Source organism: Diceros bicornis, chromosome 9, assembly GCF_020826845.1.
Source record: "Diceros bicornis minor isolate mBicDic1 chromosome 9, mDicBic1.mat.cur, whole genome shotgun sequence".
Lineage (NCBI taxonomy): Eukaryota > Metazoa > Chordata > Mammalia > Perissodactyla > Rhinocerotidae > Diceros > Diceros bicornis.
Genome location: NC_080748.1, coordinates 50,378,144 through 50,404,465, shown reverse-complemented (window position 1 = coordinate 50,404,465; position 26,322 = coordinate 50,378,144). Strand labels below are relative to the sequence as shown.

General features: G+C 33.8%; 1 protein-coding gene across 2 annotated transcripts in view; it reads left to right on the top strand.

Annotated features, from left to right (window-relative positions):
* KLHL1 (kelch like family member 1) overlaps window positions 1-26,322 on the top strand; it is a 351,208-nt gene that overhangs the window by 123,871 nt on the left and 201,015 nt on the right. Inside the window, exons 2-3 of one of the 2 annotated variants that reach the window (XM_058547699.1) lie at window positions 2,790-2,972; window positions 15,519-15,655. In XM_058547699.1, the coding sequence (XP_058403682.1) occupies window positions 2,790-2,972; window positions 15,519-15,655 (320 nt within the window). The remainder of the gene's footprint in view (window positions 1-2,789; window positions 2,973-15,518; window positions 15,656-26,322) is intronic. The other variant, XM_058547700.1, reaches the window with a different exon arrangement.

The following is a 26,322-nucleotide window of genomic DNA, read 5'->3' as shown; positions in this document are numbered from 1 at the left end:
ATAAATTTCTCTGTAATTGGATTTTCTATGTGCGCAAACACATCTTTTGGAATAATATCTGTTACGTTTTTTCTTATCTAACTCTAATGGGCTTTATTTATCTTTTCCTTGCTTGCATTACAGTGGCAAGGCCTTCTAGCAAAATGTTGAATAAAAGTAGTGCTAATAGATTTCACTTTCAATCTCAAGGAGGAAAGCTTTCAATTAAACACGATGTTTGTTATATGAATGAATTAGGTGACTTTATATCATTAAAATGTTCTTTAGGTACAATTTAGTCGTGATGCCTTATCAACCATATATTTGACGCATTTCTTTTTTATATAAATTTCTTTTTTTTAACATACATTTCTGAATGTGATGCTAATGTTTTGCTCAAGATTTTTGCAAATGTGTATGGAAGAAAGAGTGGCCATTAACTTTCCATCCTTGTACCATCCTTGTCAGGTTTTGTATCAATGCTGTGTTTGCCTCATTAAATGAGTTGGGGGACATGTTGTTTTTCCTGTTCTCTGGCAACTTCTAAGAAAGTCTTTATTTATTTATTCATTTATTTAATTTTTGCATTGGTTTTTGTTGTGATATATAGTTTTCTTTGTTTATCGTGAGATGTATAGTGAATCCTGAATCTGTGTCTTGATGTCTTTAACACATTTTTGAAAACTCTTGGCCATTATTTCTTCAGATGGCTTTTGCCCCACCACTCCTCTCTCCTGCTTTTAAGGCAACAATTATATGAATATTATAGTTTCTTACTGTGTTTTGTTTGTTTCTGAAACTATTTTTTATCTTTTATTTCAATATTTTAAATATTTTCTATTTATTTTTCAGATCACTATGTTTTCTTCACCTGCATCCAATCTGCAAGTTCAGTTTATCTACCAAAATCTTAAGTTAAATTATTATATTTCCTTATTTATTTTCATTTGATTTTTTTCAGATAACCTAATATTCTGTGAAATTCTCCAGCTTACCATCTATATTAAAACATATTAATGATAGTTATTTTCACATCTATTAAATAACTAATTGTTATCCATCTATTCAGATATCTGTAGCACCTGGGAATCTGTTTCTATCTTCTGTTTTTCCCCTGGGTCTTATTTCTTTATAGGTCTGCTATTTTCTTAAAGTCAAGCACTATAAATATATACAAGAAATCATACAGTCTGGATGAGATTCTCTTTCTAAAGAGAGTTTATTTTGACTGTTTGATGACATTTAGATTAGATTAACTTGATGCAACCAGAGATTTCACTGATTCGAATCTAGGTGTTCAGTCTTTGTGTTATCTTGTGTATTTCCAGTTCCCTTGACCCCTAGGATACAGCCCTTCTAGGCGTCTGGTTGAGAGCCTGGGTATTTACCCAAGTCCCTAGTCCTCACTGGTCCTTAAATTCAAATTTTTATCTTTCAAGCTCTGTTTAACTTTTCAACCTCCAATAAGCCATTTTCTGCTTTGTCTAGCTTAGGAATCAGCAAATACCTCTATGGGAAAAGTGGTACAGAATGACAGCCTTAATCGAACTTTCCTCCTTTATGACCCTTTATTTGCCCTTCAAATTCTGGCTACCTTTGGAGCCCATAATTCCAATATTCAGTCTTTCCCCCAGGCCCCGTGGTACTGCCAGAAGTTCTGCTTATCTGCTACATAATACTGAGCTTCTCAGACTCTCACCCTACGCTGCTGGCAATTAGTAATGACCTTGAGGGGGAAAGAAGAAGCAGTGTAGAATTTTGAACTGACTTCTACGAGTTTACCTTTGTTCTAGGAGCTTGGTCCTTCAAGTCCTGGCTGCCTTACTGGCTATCATTAAATTCAAATAGTTATTTTGATATTATATGTAACTTTTTTTTTTGATGTTCTTGGTGAAAGGTTTAGTCAACTACAAGTTATTGCATTGTAATTGGAAGCAGAATTCTCCATGTTACTTTCTATCTTGAAGCAAGCTGTTTCATTATTTTCATTACGTAGTTAATTCACTTTCATTTTTAAACCGTTTTAAGGATTTGTCATCAGAACACTTGATTGGGTCTGCTGGGCGTATCATGCATCTAAGTATATTAAAAGTCTTCTCCTTGATATGGAGTATGATATTTTAAAGTCTCCATTGTGAAGCAGTCTATGATATTAATAGACGCAGTAGCCAAACTTAAGCACCACTGACTTTTCAAAATCCTAAAACTTATTACATACATATATATTTTTATATGTAAATTAAATATATAATTAAAATATTTATAAGTACTGAGCTAAGACATTCTGTATATTTTAGTTTAATTATTTGGGTACAGAGTATGAAATTGTCAACAATTTACTTTCAAATTTATTGTCAATCTCTTTTACAAACCATGTTTCATAATTTCTTATAATAAAAAACACCTACTTCTGTAAAGCGACATTTAACAAGAATCATAATTTAGAATAGTATTATTAGATGATCTATCTCAATATCAAATGAATCCATTAATAATTAATTTTAGAATAGGCATATTTGTAATTTACTATTTCTGTGAATTTTCGAGTTTACTAACTTAATTTCCTAATACATACAGATAACCCAGTTCTCAATCTTTTAGGATGAGAAAATAAAGATAATTTACAATTCATTTATTGCTTCCTAGAGCTAATCATTTAACCAAAAATAGATTTTTTTCTGACATATTAATAATGATAAACATATGGAGAGACACATTGATTTGCCCTATAAAATTCTAAAATTCTGTGTGTAGTTCTGGACAGTTGGTGGCACTTTATAAACACCATCTTTTTTGTGTGTGGTTTACAGGCTGTCAGCAACTAGCCATTCGCTGACACCTCAAAGTGATATGGACTCCAGTAGCTCTGAAGAATTCTATCAGGCTGTTCACCATGCTGAGCAAACCTTCAGAAAAATGGAAAGTTACTTGAAACAACAACAACTCTGTGATGTTATCCTGATTGTTGGGAACCGAAAGATACCTGCACATAGGTATAGTAACCTGTCTTTATTGAAACTACGCATTCATACATTTAGAAGTGGTAGCCTAGTGTATAGATTGCAAAATATTCTATGATTAGAGAATTAAGAATCCATATTTCAAAGGAAGCCTGGGTATTTTTCTTTTACTCTTGTTTCTTTCTTTTTGGGGGAGATTTATAATGTCATTTTAAGTAATATTTTTAAGAAATAATGCAAGTATAAATAGTTCAAAAATAAAACTTCCTCTAACTAAGGTGGATAAATACTCCATTTTGTGTGACTCAAATCATACTAAGTAGAAATAAATTTTAACTTATGGAGATATACCTAAGCTCTGAAATGAATATACTTTCTGAGAAAATTGAAAGGAAGTCAGATATATATTGTTTGTTTCAACTAGGAAATTCGAAGTATTTCATATTGGCATCTTCATTTTTGCATTTATTAAAAATCCTTTAATTTATAACACAGTAATATTATTCTTAAGGCCCAAAATATTTGAAAGCTAATATACTTTTAAACGTTTCTTATATATTTATGATTGATAATTCCAAGTTACGTGAACTAGACATCTGATTATTTTGTGCCATATTGATTCACTATCAGTTTACTTATGAAAATTCATTAAATTTGATGTTGGTTTTTTACTGTTTTTCAAATTTTTTTGAAATTTTAAGTGAGAAAAGAATTTTAATTTAATTTTGATACTGTTTATTTTAAATTGTTGAATATGGGTAAATAGCCTTAGACTACCTTGATGTATGTCATTTAATACTATTAACACTAATGAAGTAGTAGACAGTCTTCCTCAGCAAAAAAAAAAAAAAAAATGTAGGAAAATATTTATGGGGCACCTTAAAAATTGAAAGCACTGTTTTCACTAATTGTAGGTACATTGCACCTCTTTATTTATACTTTTGCACAATGAAATGATTGTAATTAATGTAAAATTAGCTCTTTGCTTTACACAAATAATCGTCTTAGCAACAGTAACAAACAAATGGATTTTTTAGTTATTCTGTTATATTTTTTGTGTGTGTGTGAGGAAGATCGGCCCTGAGCTAACATTCGTGCTAATCCTCCTCTTTTTGCTGAGGAAAACCAGCTCTGAGCTAACATCTATTGCCAATCCTCCTCCTTTTTTTTTCCCCAAAGCCCCAGGAGATAGTTGTATGTCATAGCTGCACATCCCTCTAGCTGCTGTATGTGGGATGCAGCCTCAGCATGGCTGGAGAACCGGTGTGCTGGTGCGTGCCCGGGATCCGATCCCGGGCCACCAGTAGCGGAGCATGCACACTTAACCGCTAGGCCACAGAGCCAGCCCTATTCTGTTATATTTTGATTAGCACAGTTGAGTATTGTCTTTGGGCAAAATATATTCGATGTTGCAATCATTAGCACTAGAAAATGTGGAGCTCATAATAATTTCAACTAATGAAAAAAGAAATAATTTGCATTAAGATCTGTTCTTTCAGGAAAGGCATTGCAAGATAATGTCATAAGCACTTACTAAATATTTATTCATAAAGATCATAATTATATTTAATTTCCTATTGATTACCTCATCATTCAAAACTTTCAAGTAAAATTCTATTTAAGTTAAGAAAGCTTAACTTAAAGAATTCTCCATAAAACCCTTTGTTTATGTGCTGGTTATATTGTATATATATTTTTAACCTGATATGGGTCACAACTATAAATGTATTTATGAAATCTCATGTCTATATAGATACACTATGTTATTGCTAGGCATATTTTTAAGTAGGTTAGCTCTGAAAGGTTAATAATGCTTAAGATGATACACTAACACATTTTCAGTATGAAAAATAATTAAAATTCTGAATTCATATGTGCTTTAGGTCCTCAAAGAAATTTTAAAATAAATATAGACTTCTCATAAATAGCCCAGAATAATTGATTAGCAACAAGTGAACCAAAACATTTGAATGTAAATCCCTGAATACTAAATATAGAGGATTTTTTGATAGGTAGACTGCCTATCATTAGGGATGTCAGATGCTGAAAATTAGACTGATGAGATCAATATTAATAACTAAGTCAAATTTTCAATTGTAAGAGAATTAAGGGGTTTTTGGGGCACACTGTTAAAATGTACAGGTATATAATGAAATATGATTCAGCTTGTGATAGTTTTTCCCCCTTTAGCCATTATTAAGAGTAAGTGAATTGGACAGAAATGAAGAAGAAAATCTTAAATAGCTAACATCCTCTGAGTTGGAAACAGCGTTATATACAATTTTATGTGCATAGAACCGTGTGGAAGGATATACAAAGTGCAGTCATCAAAGCTTTTTCCTGGGGAGTAGGGCTCCTAGGCAGGATAAAGGAGGGGCTACCTTTTTTTTTTTAATGTATAAACATGTATATTCTTTGAACTTTTTTGAATAAGCATGCAATAATTCACAATCAAGTAAAAACTTAAATGAAAAATAAAATGATGGTATGTGATGGGGACAAAAAGGATCCTGCTCTATAGACCAAAACACTGGACATTTCACAAAGCATCATATTCTGTTTTCATTCTTGTACATATTTGATAATGAATTTAGATAGTTCAAAAACATATTTATTATTTTCATGTTCTTTACTGAGTACTAGTATCATGAAAATAGTTGAGGCTAAAAGTGGCAATTGAAATGATGTAGTTTAGAAACACAAACATTAAATACAGTAAAAAGAAATTACTTTCATGGTAACAGATATTAATATTCAGGAGTAGGCAAGTAGTACTGTTTCTCTGTACTGATGGAAAGTTTATTTATCTAGATTTTCTTGGATGGGAGAGGAATAACTTTCTAAATCTCTCCACCTAAATCCACCTAAATCTCTCAATCAGCTTGATAGTTTATAACAGCTCTGCACCAAATTCAGAAAAAAAAAGGTCCCGGTGCCTGCTGGCTTCACTAGCCCCAGGCAATTCCTGCAGCCTGAGGCAGCGCCCACAACACCAGGCTCTTGGCAGGCTCCCGAGGACCCAGGCTCCCAGCACGTCCTGGCATCAGCTTGCTCTCATAGCACAGGCAGGCTCCTGTGACCCCAGGATCCCAATCAGCCCCCTCAAACTCAGGCTGCAGGTGGGCTCCCACAAACCCAGGCTCCCAGGTGGGCTAGGCCCAGAACCAGACTTATGACCCACCCCAGCACCAGGCCAGCTCCCATGTCCTCAGGCCCCCCAGGCCACCCCAGTGCCAGACGGACCCTTGTAGACCTAGACTCGAGGCTGGCTCCCACAGATCCAGGCTCTCTGCTTGTCGTAGCACCACAGCTGCCCCAGCAGAAAAAACCTTCAGGCTAGCCTCCAAGCTCCCAGGTTACAATCTGACTCCAGGGTCCCCAAGTTCCAGGCTCATCCTAGCAACAAATCGGTCACAATGGCCTCAGCTTCCAGTCTGGATCCCATGAAACCAGGCTCCTAGACTATCCCAGTACCAAAGCAGCCTGTGGACCCAAATGCTGGGTCCAACCTAGTGGTCCCTGATGCCTGGTTGGCCCTTGTGGACCCAGGCCCTCGTCCCCCCATGCAGACCAGGTCCCAGGCCAATCACCTCAGACTCAAGTGCCAAGCCCACTTCAGTGATCCCAGGCTCCAGACCCACCCCTGCAGACTCAGGTGCTAGGCTGGTCCTTTTGTATCCAAGCACCAGGACTGCTCACCTGCTGACCCAGACACCAGATCTGCCCACCCAAGGACTACAGCCGGAAGCCTGCCTGCAGACACCACCAGCTGCCCACCCATAATCTCTGGATGGGCTACCTGGGGAAGGGCTTTTCCTGTCAAAGCCAGTCTGTAAAGATTGGAAGAGACATCTACTTCCTCAAATGCACAGACACCAACCAAGACCACAAGGATCATGAGCTGAGAGAGTACACCACCACTAGACCTGCCTTATAAGAAATGCTGAAAGGAGTTCTTCAAGCTGAAATGAAAGTACTCTAATTAGTAACATGAAAACATATGAAAGTATAAAACATACTAGTAAAGCTAAGTATATACAGTCATGCTCCACATAACAACATTTGAGTCAACAACTGACTGCATATATATGAGGGTGGTCTCATAAGATTAGTATCATATAGCCTAGGCTTATAGTAGGCTATGCCATCTAGGTTTGTGTACTTACACTATGATGTTCGCATAAGAACAAAATCTTTCTCAGAATGTATCCCCGTCGTTAAGCAACACATGACTGTAGTCAAATTCAGAATTACCTAATACTGTAATGTGATGGTGTGTTAACCAGTTAACTTTAGTTCAGAGGTTAGAAGACAAAGTACTAAAAATGACTATAGCTACAATGATTACTTAATTGATGCATAATATAAAAAAGGTAAATTGTGACATCAAAACATATGGAGGGGTGAGTAAAAGAGTAGAGTTAATGTATGTGATTGAGTGTATGTCTTTTGAGGTTAAAAGAGACTATTATATTTATAGGATGTTTTATGTAACCTCATGGTAACCACAAAGCAGAAACCTGCAGTAGATACACAAGAGAAAAAAAGAAGGGAATCAAAGCATAACACTATAGAAAATCATCAATTCACAAAGAAAAACAGTAAAAGAGGAAGAAAGGAATAAGGGAACTGCAAAATATCCAGTAAACAATAAGATGGCTTTATAAGCCCTTACCTATCAATAATTACTCTAAATATAATTGGCTTAAATTCTCCAATCAAAAGGCATGGAGTGGCTGAATGGATTAAAAAACAAGACCCAACTATATGCTGCCTACAAGAGACTCACTTCAGCTTTAATAGCACACATAATCTCAAAGTGAAAGGATGGAAAAAGATATTCCAAGCAAATGGAAACAAAAAGAGAGCAGAGGAAGCTATATTTATACAAGAAAATAAAATTTAAGCCAAAAATGGTAACAAGAAACAAAGATAGTCATTATATAATGATAAAGAGGTCAGTTCATCAACAGGACATAACAATTGTAAATATATTGTGATAATCATTTCACAATATATATGTGTATCGAATCATCATATTGCACACCTTAAACTCACATGTGTTATATGTCAATAATATCTCAATAAAACTGGGGATGGGGGAATAAGAGAAGCTGAAAAACTTTTCTTTTTCTTTTTTTCCCATCCCTTAGATATCATTTTATTGTCCTCCTTATGCCTACTACTGATATTCAGCAGTACATAAAACATCTTTCCTTGCATTAATTAAAACAAATGTTTACCAAACACATTATAGCATTGGTCTATGCCCTATTGGTGATGCAAAAGGATTATAAAACATGATGGTTTTTCTCATGAAGTTTGCAATAATCTTGAGGAGGAAAGAATTACCCGTAGGACAATTAAGGAAATTATTATACAGTCATGCACCACATAATGACATTTTGGTCAATGGTGAATCACATATACGATGGTGGTCCCATACGATTAGTACCGTACAGCCTAGGCATGTAGTAGGTTATATCAACTAGGTTTGTGTAAGTACACTCTATGATGTTCCCACAATGATGAAATCACCTAATGACGCATTTCTCAGAAAGTATCCCTGTTGTCAAGTGACAAATGACTATAGTTGTAAACAACTACCAATGAAATACATGGTTTTGGTTACAAGGACAAGAGATAACCAAATAAGGAAATGAGTAACTTATCACAGAGTATTACGAAAGTTTTTCAGAGAAATTGTGTTTGAGGTCAACTTATGGAAAAGAACAGGTATGCTATTTTAGATAGTGAGAATAATATAGAAAAATAGAAAAGTAGGGAATTTGTGTTTGTGAAAATTATGAGGTACTGACAGTGAAAGTGGAGTAGTTTGTATTGAAAATATTGGGAAATTAAGCTGTAAAAGTAGGACAAAAGTGATTGTAATAGACCTTGAAAATCAGTAGAGAAGTTTACATTTTAAATGATGTGTATAATTGGAAGCTCATGTATGTTCTTGAAAAGTCACATAATTAAGTCAGCAATAATAATAGTAACAATACTAGTTAACACTCACTGTGTTGATTATGTGCCAGGCCCTGTCTGAAGTACTTTGCATATACTAACCCATTTTGTCCTGAAAGGAAGGAAATCTTTATTTCTCCTACTTTTTTTATAGAATAGAAAACTGAGAAATGGAGAAATTCAGACATTCATCCAAGTTATGCATTTAATAAGTGGTGTAAATAAAATTCAAACCCAGGTAGTCTGGCTACAGAAGTAATGCATTAACAACTGCAATGGACCATCAATCATAATTTACGAAGACAGCTCTGAAAAATGGTACAGCTTTAGAAAATGGACAAAAGATGGGCAAAGCAAAACTAGTTAATGATCTAGGAAGCCGTTAGAGTTGATCCAAGCATGAAATGAACACTATATAAATATAGAGAAAGAGATGAACTGGGAAATATTTTGAAGAACAGTATCATAAGTCAAGTTCCCCAGAAATGGAGCTGGAGACTGGAATTCAGGTGTGCATGGTTTATTTAAAGAGTGTCCTCAGAAGAAAGGGAGCAGGATAGGGCAGAGGAAGGAGCAAATCAAGGATGCGGTCTCAGCTGGAGCCTGGCTTCATCTTTATCTCCCAAGAAACTCTGGAGCATGACTTGCTGCAGAGTTAGTCATACCCTGAGGAAAAGGGCAGCATTTTATACCCTGATTCTTTAGACTATTAGTGGACTACTGAGCCTACCCACAAATTGAGAGTGGGGGGAGGTTGTGGAGGCTGGGGGATGAGGTAAAAGGAGCAGGAGCACATAAACTCCCAGGTAGGCAGCTCCTGCTGGGCCAAATACGATCCTAGAGAAGGGCAGCTGGGAGCAGCTAGGTGCTAACATCACTGGCACTGGGGGCTTAGGTGCGCCTCATAAAGCGGTCTGGGCAAGGCAACCACAAAGTCCGGTACAAAAGGAAAGATGGATTTTGTGTCACATTTGATATAGGCAATGAAGGAGAAGGAGACATAAGTGATGATTTCATAATATCTGCTCAGAAATTTCAATTAAAAACAGGAAAGTAAAAATGAAAGAAAATCTCACAAGGAAGTCAGTGAGTTTAGTTTAGTGCATACTGAAATACTACTGGGCTATCTTGTGAGCAGTTGCTATACGCATTCGAAATACAAGACAAGATTTAAGACCACCCTAACAGTAGTAATCGTGGCCATGCTCAAGAATGATTCTGAAACAGTGAGAGTTAAGGCAAAAATTTAGAGGCCTAAGAAAAAATCTGGGGCAATGAAAGGGTCAAGAAGTCAGAGTAGGAAGAGAAGTCAATGAATCAGAAGTAAACTGAGATAAAAAAGTCTGTTCTGCCTTAGCTAAAAAGGGGATTTGGAGAAAGAGTGGGAAGTCAACGATGTCAAACACCACAATAAATTGGAGTGGGACTTAGAAAAGTTTAATAGATTTGGAAGGAAATACATTTGTGGTGACCTCAATAAGAGATTTTCCAGAGTAGTTGCATGTATTCGCTTATTTATACATTTTTTGCTCCTTCTTCCTTTGCATTAATAGAAGCTATATAAGCACATACAAAGACATTACTTTCTGTTATTCTTTACTTCCCTCTTCTAAAATCTAATTCAGATTTTATGTGTCACTAAATCTAAATGCAGTATAAACTTTTCTGTACTTCTCTTACTGAGTTCGCAGTATCTTGTATGTTAGAGTTGATTGAGAAATTTCATGTAATTTTTTAAGATTGAATTCTATAGGTCTTCATCATATTTTTCGCTATATGAATGTGGCCCAGTTACAAATCAAGTGCTTATATTTGTAAGATTAAACTGGTTAACTTTATGTCAATATACTTCTTATGGTCCAGGAAAGATATATATACCTCTGGCTTATTATAGTTTATTTTCATATCATACAATATTATATTTAGTTCTTTTGATAAAACTGATCATTTTACACTGATTTATCTATTTGGTATATAATAAATATTTGAAGATATCTGTCAATTATTTCGTTAATCTTTAAGAACATAAAAAGTTGACATGTTTAGTTACTAACTGTCCATTTAAATGTGCCATGCACTGATGACTTTAAATATTTCTAACATGTTTCCACCCTAGGTATTAATATTAATAGACTAGTTAAAATCATGGATCCCATAAAGCACTTCTTAAATGCATAAAGTATATATTGAAGGATTTTTTTCAGTTAAAAGAGGAGAATGTCTCTCTTTATTGAAGTTAACTTTCATCATGCCCTTCACTTATATAGAAATAAAATATATAGCAGATAAAATTGCAAAATAAATAATTGAAAAAGAATTTCTCCTGATTTGTAAAGTATGAAAACTTTTAGATAATAATGCCCTGCATTGACCTTTCTTCCTCTCCTTTCCCTTACAATGTTCTTAGAATTAAAAGTGCTTCCCGAGTTTACTGTTGTTTAGCTCACAGATATAAGCATCACATTTAGTTCTTTTGACATATCTCCATCACTTTTAGAGCATTTCCTTACTTTCTGGAACAAAAGATGTTCCAGGCTCATCTTGTGCTTTCTCTGTTCCAGCCCTGTGGCCTGTTCTTTTTCCAACGAGCCCTTAATGTACATGTGCATGTATACGCATGTATGCACCCACACAAAACATAAGTATTTCTATTTTTTTAATATTAAGAACTATAAATTTATACCGATACCTCCAATTTCAATCCAACATCATAGGGTTTTTTAGTCTTCTGTCTTTCCATATTTGTAACTCCTTTTTCCATCAGGGGGTAACCTTTCTCTGATAATCCTCAAGAATATACTAATTTCCGCTATCTACTCTAAACAGAAAGAAGTTTCAGAATTTCTAGTTCAAACACACCTCTTAACTATATGCTCTTGTTTTTTTTTTACAGTTCTCTATTTCTTTTGCATCAGAATATACTGTCAAGTGTTTTATTCAAAGTTTTTAAAATTTATGTTACCACTTAGGATTTTAAAGTACATAAAAAATCTTCACTCCCATTAAAACAAGTCACCAGAAAAATGAAGTGTTTATACTTTTTCCTTTAAAGCTATCAAAAAACTGTGGCATAAACAGTAAAAATTAAAAAAAAAAAAAAAACTAAAAAATGGGGCTGGCACAGTGGCATAGTGGTTGAGTTCGTGTGCTCCACTTTGGCAGCCCAGAGTCCGTGGGTTTGGATCCTGGGCATGGACCTACACACCACTCATCAAAGCCATGTTGTGGTGGCATCCCACACACAAAATGGAGGAGGATTGGTGACAGATGGTAGCTCAGGGCCAATCTTCCTCACCAAACAAACAAACAAAAAACCTAAAAACTAGAGTAATGCTCCTTTCTTAATCTCAACTTTTTTTTTTGGCAGAATATTCATTATACAAGTGAAATTTACAATGCATGGGGAAAAGCAGGAGAATGTAATCCATTGTCAAGAGTAAAATCAACCTAAAGGTGATCTAGGTGTTAAAATGATCAGTAAAGGGCATTAAAGCAACTACAAAAAATAATTTAAAATATCTATAGGAAAAGATTAATATAATGAATTCAGCAAGGGGAATATCAAGAGAGGTTTGGAAAAATTCAAGTCACTAGAAATCATCTACAATAAAACAGAGTAAAAGAAAGATTGAGAATAAAATGAACTGAGACTCAACACTCTGTGAGGCATTCTTAATTATTGAAACATATATGTAATTAGAGTCCTAGAAATAGTTAGAGAGTGAATTGGGTGAAAAAAGTTAGGAATTATTTGCAGATAATTTTCTAAATTAGATCAGAGAGATCCATCTACTACTCCAGGAAGCTCAGAAAACTGTAAGCAGAGTAAATACTAAGTAACCACATCTGGGCATTTCATAGTCAAACTACTAAAATGTTGATAAATAATGAAGAAAAAAAATTTAAAACAATTAGAGTTAAAGGACATAGTAAACCTGGAAAATAATTATAAGAATGAAAGCTGATTTTCTACTAGAAATAATGGACTCTAGATCATCACAGAATATTTTTCTAGTCCAAAAGAAAAAAAAATTCTCTCAATCTAGAATTCTATATCAAGTGAAAATAACTTTTATAAGATATTGTCAATGTAGCTAAATAAAGACATTAAGATAAATGAAAGCTGGGAAAATTTATTGTCATCAGAGCTGCACTACAAGAAATACAACAGAAGTTTACTCTGGTTGAAGGATATTGATACCAGATTGAAGTCCACTTCTTCAGAAATGAATAAAGAGCCCTAGAAAAGGTGAAGAAAGGGGTATATGTAAAATAAATCTTTATCTTTATGTGTATATTCTTCTTTAAAGAGATTCTTGACTGAGCAGAAGGTAAGTAGAATTATGCTGTTGTAAGGTTATTACAATATTCATGAAGTAGTATAATTATATTTGACGGAAGATTGTTATTAAAGATCAATATTGTAATCTCTAGATAGAGTCAGTAAATTTCTGTGCAGGGGCCAAATCTGATGTTTTGTATGGGTCATGAGCTAAAATCTATTCTTGTATTTTTAATCAATTGAAAAATTTTTTAAAAAGGAACATATGTGACAGAGACTATGCATATGGCTCTCAATGCCTAAAATACTTAATAGCTGGTTCCTTATAGAAAAAAATTTCTGGTTTCTATTCAAGAGCAACCACTTTAAAAAAACACAGGAACACATACACACAAGAAAAATACGTAGTTAAAATTTTAACAAATGAGATGAAACAAAGACAACAAAAAGACTAACCCAAAAGAACAAATGGAGCAAGTAAAAATTATATATAAATTGGTAGAATTAAACCCAAACATAATTTCATGAACAATATACAATTAACAAATTTTAGAACCTGGATAAATTGGGTAAATTTTTGAAAAATGTAAAATGCAAAAGTTGATGAAAAAGAAATAGAGCACATAAATAAGCTTTGTGGCTTATTCAATAACTGAAATGAGGTTGATAAGTCACTTTTTCCCAAAATAGCCAAATCAAAATGTTTTTTCAGGTAAGTTCTAGAACATCTTAAAGGAAAAATTAATTGCTTTCTTCTATAAGTTATTATACTAAACTAAAAAGAGTTGAAGTTGCCAGCTAGTTTTATGAGGCTTGTATAATCTTGATTCAAGAGTGAGATAAGGGAAATACAAGACAAGAAAATCATAGATTCATTTCTCTTATGACTATAAATAGAAACATCCTAAAGATAATTTTGATTCAGAGAAAAAGGACTTTTATGAATTTTAACACCTATATATTAGAAAAGTAGTTAGCAAATCTAGAAATTAAAGAGGCCTTGACTTGGTAAAGCTTATATACCAATACATTCAGCAAACATCCTACTGAAGGGAGAATCTTTAGATGTGTGCTTTTTAAGATAAAGAAAAACACAAATTTTCTCCCCTGAAACAGCTACTGTTTGTCATGGTACTGGAGGTTCTGGATGAAGTTTTAAGGAAAGCAAAAGAAAAGAGAATGAACAGGAACAGGTCAAAATGAGATTATTTGCAGATGATATATTCATCTACCTAGAGGAAAAAATAGCAGAATCAAAAAAGCTAATAAAATAATTCAGTAAATGTGCCAGATAAAAGATGGATCTGTGAATGTTTCAACTAATGAACTCTAAACCAACAAGAAAATAAAAGTTTTTAAAAAGTTACTATGCACAATGCCAACAAAACTATAATTTATATAGTAATCAACCAAGAATACACAAGATAATTTTAGGGAAAACTTTAAAATTTGACTAGCTTTAAAACTTTAATATTTGAAAACAAATAAGATATCCTGAATACATGGAGAGACATTTTATGCTTTTGTATTGGATGACTTTATATGATAAATATACCAACCATCCCCAAATAAAATCAGAAATTCAGTGTATTTTTAATTAAAATTCCATTTGACTTATTTGAAGAACTTAACAAATTTACTTTAAACTTTATATGAAGAATAAAACTCCACTAATAGTTAAATAAAAATAAAAATAAGGGGGAGGATTTGTCTTATTGGTTATGAAGACTTATTTAGAAGCATAGTATTGCAAAAGAATATTCTATCGGCACAAGAACAGGCAAAAAAGCAAGAAAAGAATAGGCATCTCAGAGACAGATTACTACACATTCAGTCAGGAGTCACATTTGCAATATGGGAGCCACTATTTATTCAACTGGTTCAAATCAGGTTCTTTAGTAGATAGCGTGGTGAAAAGTGGGTTAGTTTGCAGAGAGAGATAAAATTCTATTCTTATCTAAAAGGGTGGAAGAACCAAATGTGAAAGGAAAAATGTATTAAAAATGATGGAAGAAAATGTAGGAGAATGCTTTGTGACCAAAGGTTGGAGCAGAGTTTCCTAAATGAGTTTTCAAAAGTACAATCCTCAAAGGCAATAAATACATAGATTGATATACAGGTGATAGATACATAGATACATAGAGGATGGTAGATAGGTAGATAGATAGGTAGATGGATGGATGGATGGATGGATGGAAGGATGGATGGATAGATATATAAACAGACAGGCAGACAGTCTTCTGCATTGCATTCTTATTGACACTTAGTATATTGATGTTTTACATTCATGGCCTAAATTGCTAAATTAGATCCTGTGATTCTTTCAGGCTTGTTCTGAGCTCAGTCTCCGACTATTTTGCTGCCATGTTTACAAGTGATGTTTGTGAAGCCAAGCAAGAGGAGATCAAGATGGAAGGCATAGACCCCAATGCCCTCTGGGACCTTGTCCAATTTGCATACACAGGTACAGTAAAAGAATTACAGCCTCACGTTGATATTTTATGAATTTTAGTATTTAATAATAGGATTTAAAGCTTAAAAAAAAACCACTTGGCTTGTACCTTTCATTTTCTTCGCAGAGAAAAATCAGACTACTTTTTCATTTGTCACTGAAATCACAAATGTAGACATGTATACATATAACCTACTCCCTTCCACAAAGGATTTAAACTGGCTTATAGAAATAAATAGTTGATAGAATGAGCTTGGGAGAGGAGCAGAGAGGTTATTAATTATCAAATAAGAATGTGTTTATGTCCATACTTAAAGCATTAGGAAAGGAAATAGATTCTAATTTTCTTTCCTTTTTGAAATTATGTGTTTATATAACTCTTTTTTCCTTGCAAGGTGTTATTTTAATATTAAAACCTTCACAGAATGGACTTGACAAACTTAGTTGAAAGGGACAATGAAGATACTTAGAGTTGTGAAAATGACTACTTTTTGAAGCTGTTTTGTTTTTTCTGATCTACTCTGTTGATGTTTTCTATTGGCCTTTGTACCATATTATATGTAGCACATTCAAATAATTTTGCCAATTTAGCAAACATTTGTTGAATCTTGTTCAATGTGAAGTATTAGCTGTATCTCTGGAGAATAAACTCATGAATAAACCATGTCTCTGCCCTCCAGAACCTCACAGTCCAAGTGGAGAAAAGAGTTAGACAAGGGAATAAATATGATATAATGCCAAACGTCAAGACGGAGTTAAAAGGAATAAAACTGTTGCTCAGAGCATTATCAGGGCTCACATTCATTTAAAACGTTTTAATAACTTTTCAAAATTGGTACAAGAAAGGGAGATATTATAATAAAATCTTGTGATAGAAGCAAAGGTAGATAGTATGGGTTGATGTAACATTTTTATAAATAGTATGTAGTACATTTTGCCTGAACACTTGATCATGGTACGAAATGAGGAAAGAAAGGTAGGCTATGACCTGAATAATAAGCAGCAGGATCCTAGTTTAAGGAGCTGGGTTTTTGCCACATTTTTGGTTACAGAGAAACAAGAGATGGCTTTGTGAAGATCAGCCACTAGGACGGAAGGCCATGGAACTCGTGGGAATCCGCCCTCTTGGAAGATTTGGCTTACCTTAGAAAGGAGTTTCCTAGGACTAATATGACACTTTTACTCAGTAAATGAAACCTCTTTGAAAAGAAATGCTCTGGGTGCTTGAATCCCAAAGCAGCAATATAACGGAAAGACAGACATTTTCCAGCCTCAATAATTTCTAAATTATATTTGATCAAAGCAAAGATAGCACTGGACAAAGTTAAACAGGTCAGCAAGTCTTTCTTCAAGGTCACTGCAACAGGGGAGAGAGATCACAACTCAATTTTAACTTAATTCTGCTGGAACAAAGGTAGAGAGGGGTGATTTTTAAGTGCTGGATGAGAGAGAGAACACAGCCTGTCTGTGTTTGCTAATTGGCTATACCTAAAGGAAAAGTAAACTTGATCCTCCCTTTATGACAGAGGGTAGTTTTACAACTTGGAGCAAGGTGCCCACTCGAATTATGCTCCTACCCTCCCACAAACACTGAGAAACAGGGATGCTGTCTTCCTTGATGTTGGGATTTCAAAGACATGGCTTTCAAGTCTTTGAGAAAAACATTCTTGGGTTGTAAGACATGCAAGAGGCCAATTTTTTTTTAAATTATTTTTTAAAAAACAATTTACATCTCAAAGGGGCAGAGAAAGGATTTATAATTACAAGCTTTCTAAAGTAAATGCTCTAAGAAAAGGGAGATCAAAGGCCTAGAGTCAAGAAGTAGCCTGTCTAAATTTTAGTCAAGCTGAGACGACGTTAAGACTATCATGATCAATTTCAGTTTGCGTACAACCTGGAATAGTAGTATAAAGGATCACTGGCCTCCCAGCCAAGAGACAGCAAACATAACCACATTATTGTCTCCTGAAAAGGGAAGAATCATGAAGCTTACATTTTAGGGAGCCTTCTAGCAACATAAAGGCATAGATCCAACGCTTACAGCCTCCATTGCCTGGCAGCCTTGCGTTTCTTGTGCGCAAAACTAGGTCAAAAGACACTCATCATCGTTCAGCACAAAGTTGGAAGGTGTTGCGAGGCTCCCTGCTGAATGTAATGACCCAGATTTAGCTCTGCTTTGTGGAGGGCAGATGGGATACGAAGCCGCCTTTCTGCTGCCACTGCCATTTTGGCCTCCGCTCTGATACCCATATCTCTCTTGTTGATAAATTTCCAATTGTTAGTTTATAGAAATGTGCTAGATGAGCAAATAATTTACATGGTGATATTGGGGGAATTTTAGGCATAATATAAAATATGTACCTTGTCTTTTGCTATATACAATGTAAGAAATTATAACAATGGAAGAGATCAAGTGAGCCATGGTATAGAAAGGGAAGAATATGAGTATCTGTATATGTGTCTATTTAGCTAGCTTGCTAGCTGATCTGTAAGACTTCCCTTTGTAGACGGCTAAAAATAAACACATCCCAGAGAAGGGAAAAAAATGAATGAGCAGTAAGATACGTAAAGGTCAGCCATTTGGAAATATTTTCTTAAATTTTGAGGTTTGAGAGGCTTTCAAGACACTAAGGATGATCAACGATGTCAAGAATTGATAGCTAATTATTAGCTGTAGAAGTAATGTGTTCAACGGAGATGGATAAGACTGCTTTAAAATGATTTAAACAGATAAAAATTTCCATGAGATCTAGAAAGCCTGTTCAGTTTGAAAAAACCAAAGTTAGAAACTAAAAAAAATAATGAATGGGTAAAGTAGCTTAGAATGAATTTTTGACTGAGATAAGCTTTAATGGGTATAGAGTTGAATAATCTTTGATTTGAAGCAAGAGTAAACATCCTTTAAAGAATTTTATGTAGTAAAAATTTGTATGTGATAAGACATGGGAGACACCTCCCTCTTTTCTCCTACTCCAGCAAATTAGAATGAGAAGGAATGGGATCAGTAGCCTAGTAGAGTTTCAATAAGAACTAAAGCAAATACTTGGAGATTATTTTTTTCTGTTAACTGGAAAGAGTGACCTGAGTACCAAGAGGTGAGTGCAGTGGTGGTAATAGCTCAAAGAAAATAAGACTTATTTTAAGGAAAAATGATATAATAAAGAAAAGGTTAATACTAGCAATATGTAAGACAGAACAAAGAAAACCTATAGGGTGTTTGTGTTGATAAAATTAAAAAAAAAATTCTTGGAAGTATGAAGGGTAAAGATTAAACTGTAAAAATGATGACTAATTATTGAGTATCAAAATTAGCTTCTTTACTTAAAATACAAGTCACCATAAAGTTAATTTTCTTCACACATTGTAATAGATCAGGAATGGAAAGGAAATGAAAATTTACACTGGTGTTAGAAATAATTGTATGTCTAATATGAGGTTCATATCACTTTTCTAAATTCTTAATTAGCTGTTTAAGCAGTTTCAAAATTTCTTCTTTTTAAAAGTTTCCATTGTTTTTTCCTTATAGTTTTTCACTAGGAAATCTGAGTGTGATCTTAGCCATTCGTAGAGAGCAAAGGCCCATTGAAGCACCAGTGTGTGTTATAAATAAGTCCTTTACAATTAGGGTCTCTAATTTAAAGTTTGAAAACTTAGTTGTAACCCACAGAACATGTAATTATAAGATTGCATATCATTTTTTCAAAATTAAACCATAATTCAGTTAAAAATATTTGAGCACTTACTGCATAAAGAGGGTCACACTAGGGACTAGAAGATAAAACATAAATTGAGACTGGATGATTACAGATTAAAATGCCATAAACCTTGAAAGACATTTGGTAATGAAGAGAATTATTGGAGCAGGGCATAGTGGAAAAGTTCTTTTGTTTTCAAAAGCAGGAAAATCTAAAGATCATTATCCACTTGATGGCATTCTCAGTTGTATAGTGTCAAATGAACTTAAAAACAGCTTTTAAACATTTTCCTATGTGTAGCAGAGCCTCTGTTCTATAATTTTACTCATCTAGAAAAGAGACTCAGTATATTATTTGTTTAATCTGCAGTACAGCCTGTGAATTGGAATAGTAAAATCAAGGCTGTTTTGGAATCATTCTACAGAACATCCTCAGAAGCATGAAATCAGAGAAGAAAAGAAAAAATATGTTTATAGTTTCTCATCATTTTACTTTCAAATCACTTAGAGAGTTAGAGATGTATAGAACTGTAGAAATTCCATCCTGAGCATTATAAAGTTTACACGTGATAATTTTTCTCTGGCCAAGTATGTGATGCAAAGTAGAGACACCAAGATTTTTTTTTGAAAATCATATATTTGATATTTCAAATAGACATTGACCAAATCATCGCAAGATAAATCAGTACTTTTTTGGTCTCTTTTGATTAATATGAGAGAACAAATTGTTTTTTCAGTGCTTAAGAGCCTCTGGAGTTCTTAATGCAGCCCAGTCAGTGAAATAAAGTAACCTGACAAGATCAATAGTATGATATTGAATCTATTACTAGAATAAAATGTCAGAACACAAATTGAATGGTATTTTCTCTGCCCAATCGATGTCCTTTTGTAGCGTATCTGTTATGACAAAGTTCCTTGGAGTGGCTTATGACTATCTTGCCCTCAAAATAGTTTGGGTAGCTTAAATGGATTCCCATATTGCACAGTGGCTCACTGCAAGTGTATTAGATCCTCCCAATCTACTGCTAGTTCCCTGCAGGTAGCAATGGTGTCTGACAATTTAAGCACATGAATGCCTTATAGTCCTTCTTCTGTGAATGCATTGAATGCCTATCAGTTTTAATACATGCCTACTATGTGCTACGCCCTATGACGGGCTCTGGATAACAATATGCTAAATTACACACATTTTCTGCCTTTAAGGGACTTTCCAATTTAGGGTTTAAAATAGCTATCCGTTGTTATCTTCTTTGGTATAAGCATACTTTTTGAGGTACACAGCCTAACATTTCCTCATTAGAGAATGGTGTAAAACAAATTTCGAGGGCTACTATATTGATTTTTTTAGTGTGTGTGTACATATAGATAGGTCGATAGATAGATATGCATATACATATAGGTATTCTTCAGTTATAGCCCAAAATTGGTGATCACATTGTGAAAATAAAAGGGGAAATTTTAATATGTTTGAAAAGGATGCTTGGGGGTTCACCGTATCTTAAAGCTGCCTTCAGTCTGATAGAAATTTCCTTCTGGTTTATCTCTTACATAGTCCCTACTATCCTGACATACTTGAAAATATACTGTGTTCATTGATGCGTAAGGAAATTGAGTTCTAACAAATATGGGAGATGGGATTGCAGGCTTACTAGCGAAGTGTCAGGTCCTGTAGGGAACTGATAAGGACAAGGTTTAAATAAAGGAAGCTGTCCATCTAGCAGTGGTATTAAGAAGAGGGGTAGAAAATTAAACTGCCAAAATGGCAAACCTTTAATCATACTGAAGAGTTAACTTCCTTGTAAAATTTAAAAAAAAAAGGTTTGTGTGCCATGAAGTTAATTAAAGTCTTTGCACATGCTAAGGAATGTTAAGATAGTTTCTGCTTACTGCCAAACATTTGAATGAAATAAATACGCACACATAGGAGCTGAGATGCTTAATGTTCTACTTTAATATTGAAAAGTATATCAATATATTCAGCCTGGACTGAATAGTCTATAGTCCCTGAAGAATTTTTTATTGTAATTAAAAGTAAATTATTGTTTCCTTTTTATTACTGGTTTAATTCAAGTGGCATGAATTATGCAAGCTCATTAACAGAACATTAGTTTTTTTAATTATTACTATTTTTTTATTTTTATTTTTTGTGAGGAAGATCAGCCCTAAGCTAACATCCATGCCAATCCTCCTCTTTTTTTTTTTGCTGAGGAAGACTGGCCCTGGACTAATACCCGTGCCCATCTTCCTCTACTTTATGTGGGACGCCGCCACAGCACGGCCTGACAAGCGGTGCATCAGTGCACACCTGGGATCCGAACCCCGAGCTACCAGCAGCTGATCGCTCACCCTTACCCGCTACGCCGCGGGGCCGGCTCCACAGAATATTAGTTTTAAACTTAGGGCTTTTAGTAGATGGGAAAATTCTGTTCTAAATTTAAGAAATTGAGCTTTTAAAGATTGGTTTTATATATTATTATTACCCATTAATTAAAAATATTGATTTCCATAGGATGTTGAAATAACCCACATATTAGATAACAAAGTAAAAATAGTAAAAACGAAATAAAATAGATCAGTTATATATTGCCATCATACCCCTATCTTTTCATTATTCTAAGAAACTTATTTGTGTGTGTGTGTGACTGTGTCTGTGTGAAACAATGAATAATATAAAACTAATTTGGGGAAAATTATAGCATCAAAATAGCTAATCAAATTGATGTGTATTTTGTGAATATTGTACAATTTCTTGTTGTTATTGAACTTCATCTGGGGTTTATGCTATGGGATTTTGTAAACAGACTGCAAAAGGAAACAGCTCTGTGAAACAATATTTCCTAGCTATGAAGGAAAGGTTATGTCTCTTCTGCGCTATAACTCACATTTACTTTCTGAGTTTTCAGGTAAGGAAAATCTCTGAGGTCTCATCTTACAGGCAACTTTGCTTCATTAAAAAAATCTGCTTTTATTTTATTTTATTGTTGTTCTCAATCTTATAACTGTTTACATTTTCTCTGCTTTGGGTACTAGGAAGGCAGGAACTGAATCGTACGCCACTATGCCCACTGTGCAGAGTACATGCTATGTGTATTTGTGCATTAATCTTATATTTGACTATATTTTCTCAGGGTTATTTCACTTTCACTCTAATCCCAAAATATCTACACACTTGATTCTGTTGTCATTGAGAGCCAGTATAGTGTAGTGTGTAGAATTTAATATAAGAAATATCTGGGCTTTTCTTTGACCTTCACCGGGACTGACATTCAACCAGAACTCATTGAAATGTGGGCAGTCCAGTGTTCATTCTGATTGTTTGGCATTTATTTTAATTGGCATGTACCTATTTCTTACTTCTCAAGTATTTTGATTATATCCCTTGGGCTCCTCCATTCTATAGTTAGGGGTCTTGGTCAAATTATTTAGTTTTATGGAGTCTTAAGATTACTCAACTATAAGAAATGGAAAATAATAATGTCTAAGTGACAAAATTGTTTTAAGAAGTAAATAAGCTAATAAAATTAGGTAGATTTAGCATAATGCTTAGCATATTGTAAGCACTCAATTATGATGATTATTATACTAGATATTTTTGTAAGTTTCCTCAAATCCTTTGCACCATCTGCTATAAAAAAAATGAAGATGAAGACTGAGAACTGGGGAGGGAATAGTTACTTTGCTCATCAAGCATTTATTAGTTTTGAATTCAATTTATTATATGCTTCAGTATTACCATATGATTTTTAATTCATATGTATGATGCCATGTACATTTTTAGTGGTATGTGTTTTTTTTTTTAAACCACCTACTTGTAATTTTGCTCTCTTATATATTTGAGCTATGTTTTTTCATGTATTGTCTTCATTATTTTGGTATATCTTACCTCATTTGATCCAAACAGCAATGTTCTGAGATGGGCAGTTAGTAAAATCCTATTGTCAGATATAGAAAAGAAAGCATCTTAACATAAAGGTCATGAATTTGAAACCGTGGTCCAATTTTCCCATTGGCATTTCAACATCCTTTCTACTAGATCTAAAGTTACTCAACATTCTGTTTGATTAATATGAGAAGGAATGTTGCTCATATGTACTTATGTTTTTGACACATTGAGTGAAAATTGTGCCCCTCTGTTGACCTAGTACCCACTGCCATCAAATATAATTTTTTCTTATAATTAATTTCCTTTAACACAAAATCATGAGTAACCTGAGGAAAGTATATAAATGCTATTCAAATAGAGAATTGTCTGTGATGGATCATAGCACTATTTAAAATATTATCTCCAGGCTTGGACATTCACAGTTTCATAACTTTGCAATTTTGTCTAATTTTTTTTATTATTTTTATCTAAACAGGAGAAATTATTAAAAAATACTACACATGTTTAATATTTAACATTTTCAGGATGTTTCACATACATCTCAGTTACATCTCACAATATTCAGCTTTATCTTGCAGTTGGGAAAACTGAAGCACCAAGTTCATATGTTTAATACAAATCTTTTAAAATACAATTTTACTTGAGTTTTGAACATATCTCAATACTTTCTATTTAAAATTTGATACTATTATATATAAATATAATTTTTATATAAAAGTTGATACTATTTGCAGATAGTATGTGAGAAAAGCAACAAAGAAGCAAACAAAACAACCCCCGTCACTGCACCCTTCTTAAGACTTCCATGAATTACCATGTTGCCTGGTTTGACATCTTCATTGAAGAGTTTACCTCCCCTTTATGTTTGAGAAATGAAGTTTATAAAGAGAACCCTAGGCACTTTAATTTTAAATGCCTTATGTCCCTCAAATAAAGGATGCTAAGGGCTACCCAACAAGGAAAACAGATTTCAGCCGGAAGTAGATTGCATGCTCAAGATACCCTAAAGGAGTCTTCAGACTGTGTGCTTGCTTCTCAGGCATATTGTAGCTGCTATTGCACTCCTCTTACGTTACTTAACTGGGGAAGATATCCTGGCTAAATGGCCCTCACACAAGGCTGATGTGTGTTTCCCATACCATCTTTTCTTCTTTTCTGAAGAAATGTTTAAGTATAGGAAGAGGAGGGGATAATGCAGAATGAAAAATCAATAAAGAAAATCTAGATGAGTAATGGAAGTTCAATCTTGTAAGAAGAATTGTAAAAATCACTTTACATTTGTTTAATATATAACATTTTCATTTCTGATATACTCAAGTCTGCAAAACGTAAATAATACTTTGAAATATATGTCACTAATTATTTTTGTGAGCCATTTGGTGAAATGGCTTCAAAGTAAAGTACATAACTGAGGGAAAATAAGGTATTAGTAATATATAACTGGATGTGCCAGGGTAGTGTTTGGGGAATTTAACACTTATTGGAGAATTAACTGTATACTCCCTCAATAACACTTTCTAACTATTGCACTTCCAGGTCATTGGGGCTAAGAAATATTAATTATGAAGATGGATTGTTAGATGTGAAGATTACAAGAAAAGTATGAATATTTATAATCAGAAAATTAAAGTGGTAATCTCTGAAAATGACCTACATTGATAGCAGAGAGGGAATAAGATTAACCTATAAAGCATATTTTGAGAATAACATAGTGCTCTAAAGAAAATTATCTGCTAAAAAAACAAAAAAACCCCAAATAATCTGGCAACTCAGAAGCCCTGGAATGCAGAAGTGGGTAAGATGGTCTCATGTATAGGTGGGATGATGGAATTCCAATATGCGCAGATTATCAGATAATACAGCAAAACTGCTGACTTTTTTCTCTCCACGTCACATCCATCCAAGTTAGTGCATGAAATATTTAAGCACCCCAAGATAGAGCAACTTTGTAGATAACTTCAATTCAACCTAGTGCTATGAGAACATACTCCTACATATTGTTGCTGTGAAGTCTGTCCAGTGAGAACTTATATTCTCTTATGCTTATCTCTCTCAATCTCCTCTCTATTTTCCTGACTGAAGTAGAGTATAAAGGAAGAAAAAATCTAAAAAGTCATGTACAGAAGTCATAAGATTACGACTTTGATCTTAGTTTCCTTTCTAAGTATCCATAGTATATAAGACTTTGAAATTCAAATTGAAAAGACCTGAAAAGGACATTCAAATTTGAATTCACAACACCCATGGCATAATTTGCACCATGTATAAATGTCTTAAGATTCTGTTTGTATTCATAAAAATGACATATCAATTTGTTTTAACTTCTCAGTCACCAAAGCAAAAAAAAAAAGCATAATCATTTATGTTATAAAATAAAAGCAAACATTTTGCTCAACATAAACACAGATTTCTGGTATTAAAATCTAAGAGGAATATTTCCTAAAATCTAAGAGAAATAATTTTGAATATTTAAATACTCATGAGGCACTGTATGAGGTACTTCATACATCCTCACTATATGCCAAAAGTGGATATAATAACAAATTACAGAACTTTTTCTTCTTTTGGCTGATTTAAATTCAAATGATGTTCTTCAGACACACGAATTACTAACAATTTTGTGTATTAAACAACAGAATATTAAATCCAGGGATCAAACTCAATTGGGTTCAAGATACATTTAATTTAAATAGAATGGTATTATATTTGCCAAACTCAGAAGTACATGTTCTGCCTAAAGATATCCTAAAGTATTTAACTCTCTAAGGGGCAAAGGATCATATTTGTTGTAGGTCTTATATAAAAGTTGCCAAATTATGTTACTTATAGTGAAAGTTTGGATAACTTACATAACCATGAGTTGATTGTTTTTATTTTTTATTTTTCTCACAAACAAAATTTCCTTGAGTATTAAGTGACAGGCTGTTTTAGATTAAACTCTACAGCAAACACAGAGGGTGAGAAAATCTATATAGTTGATCAGGGACAGATTTATAAATTATGATATACTGAAAATAAGGGGTCTACTCTACCTTAAAGTCAAGGAATTTAAATACCTGTGTATCAATGTGAGTCAAGGGCACGTTGGAACAAAGTCAAGAT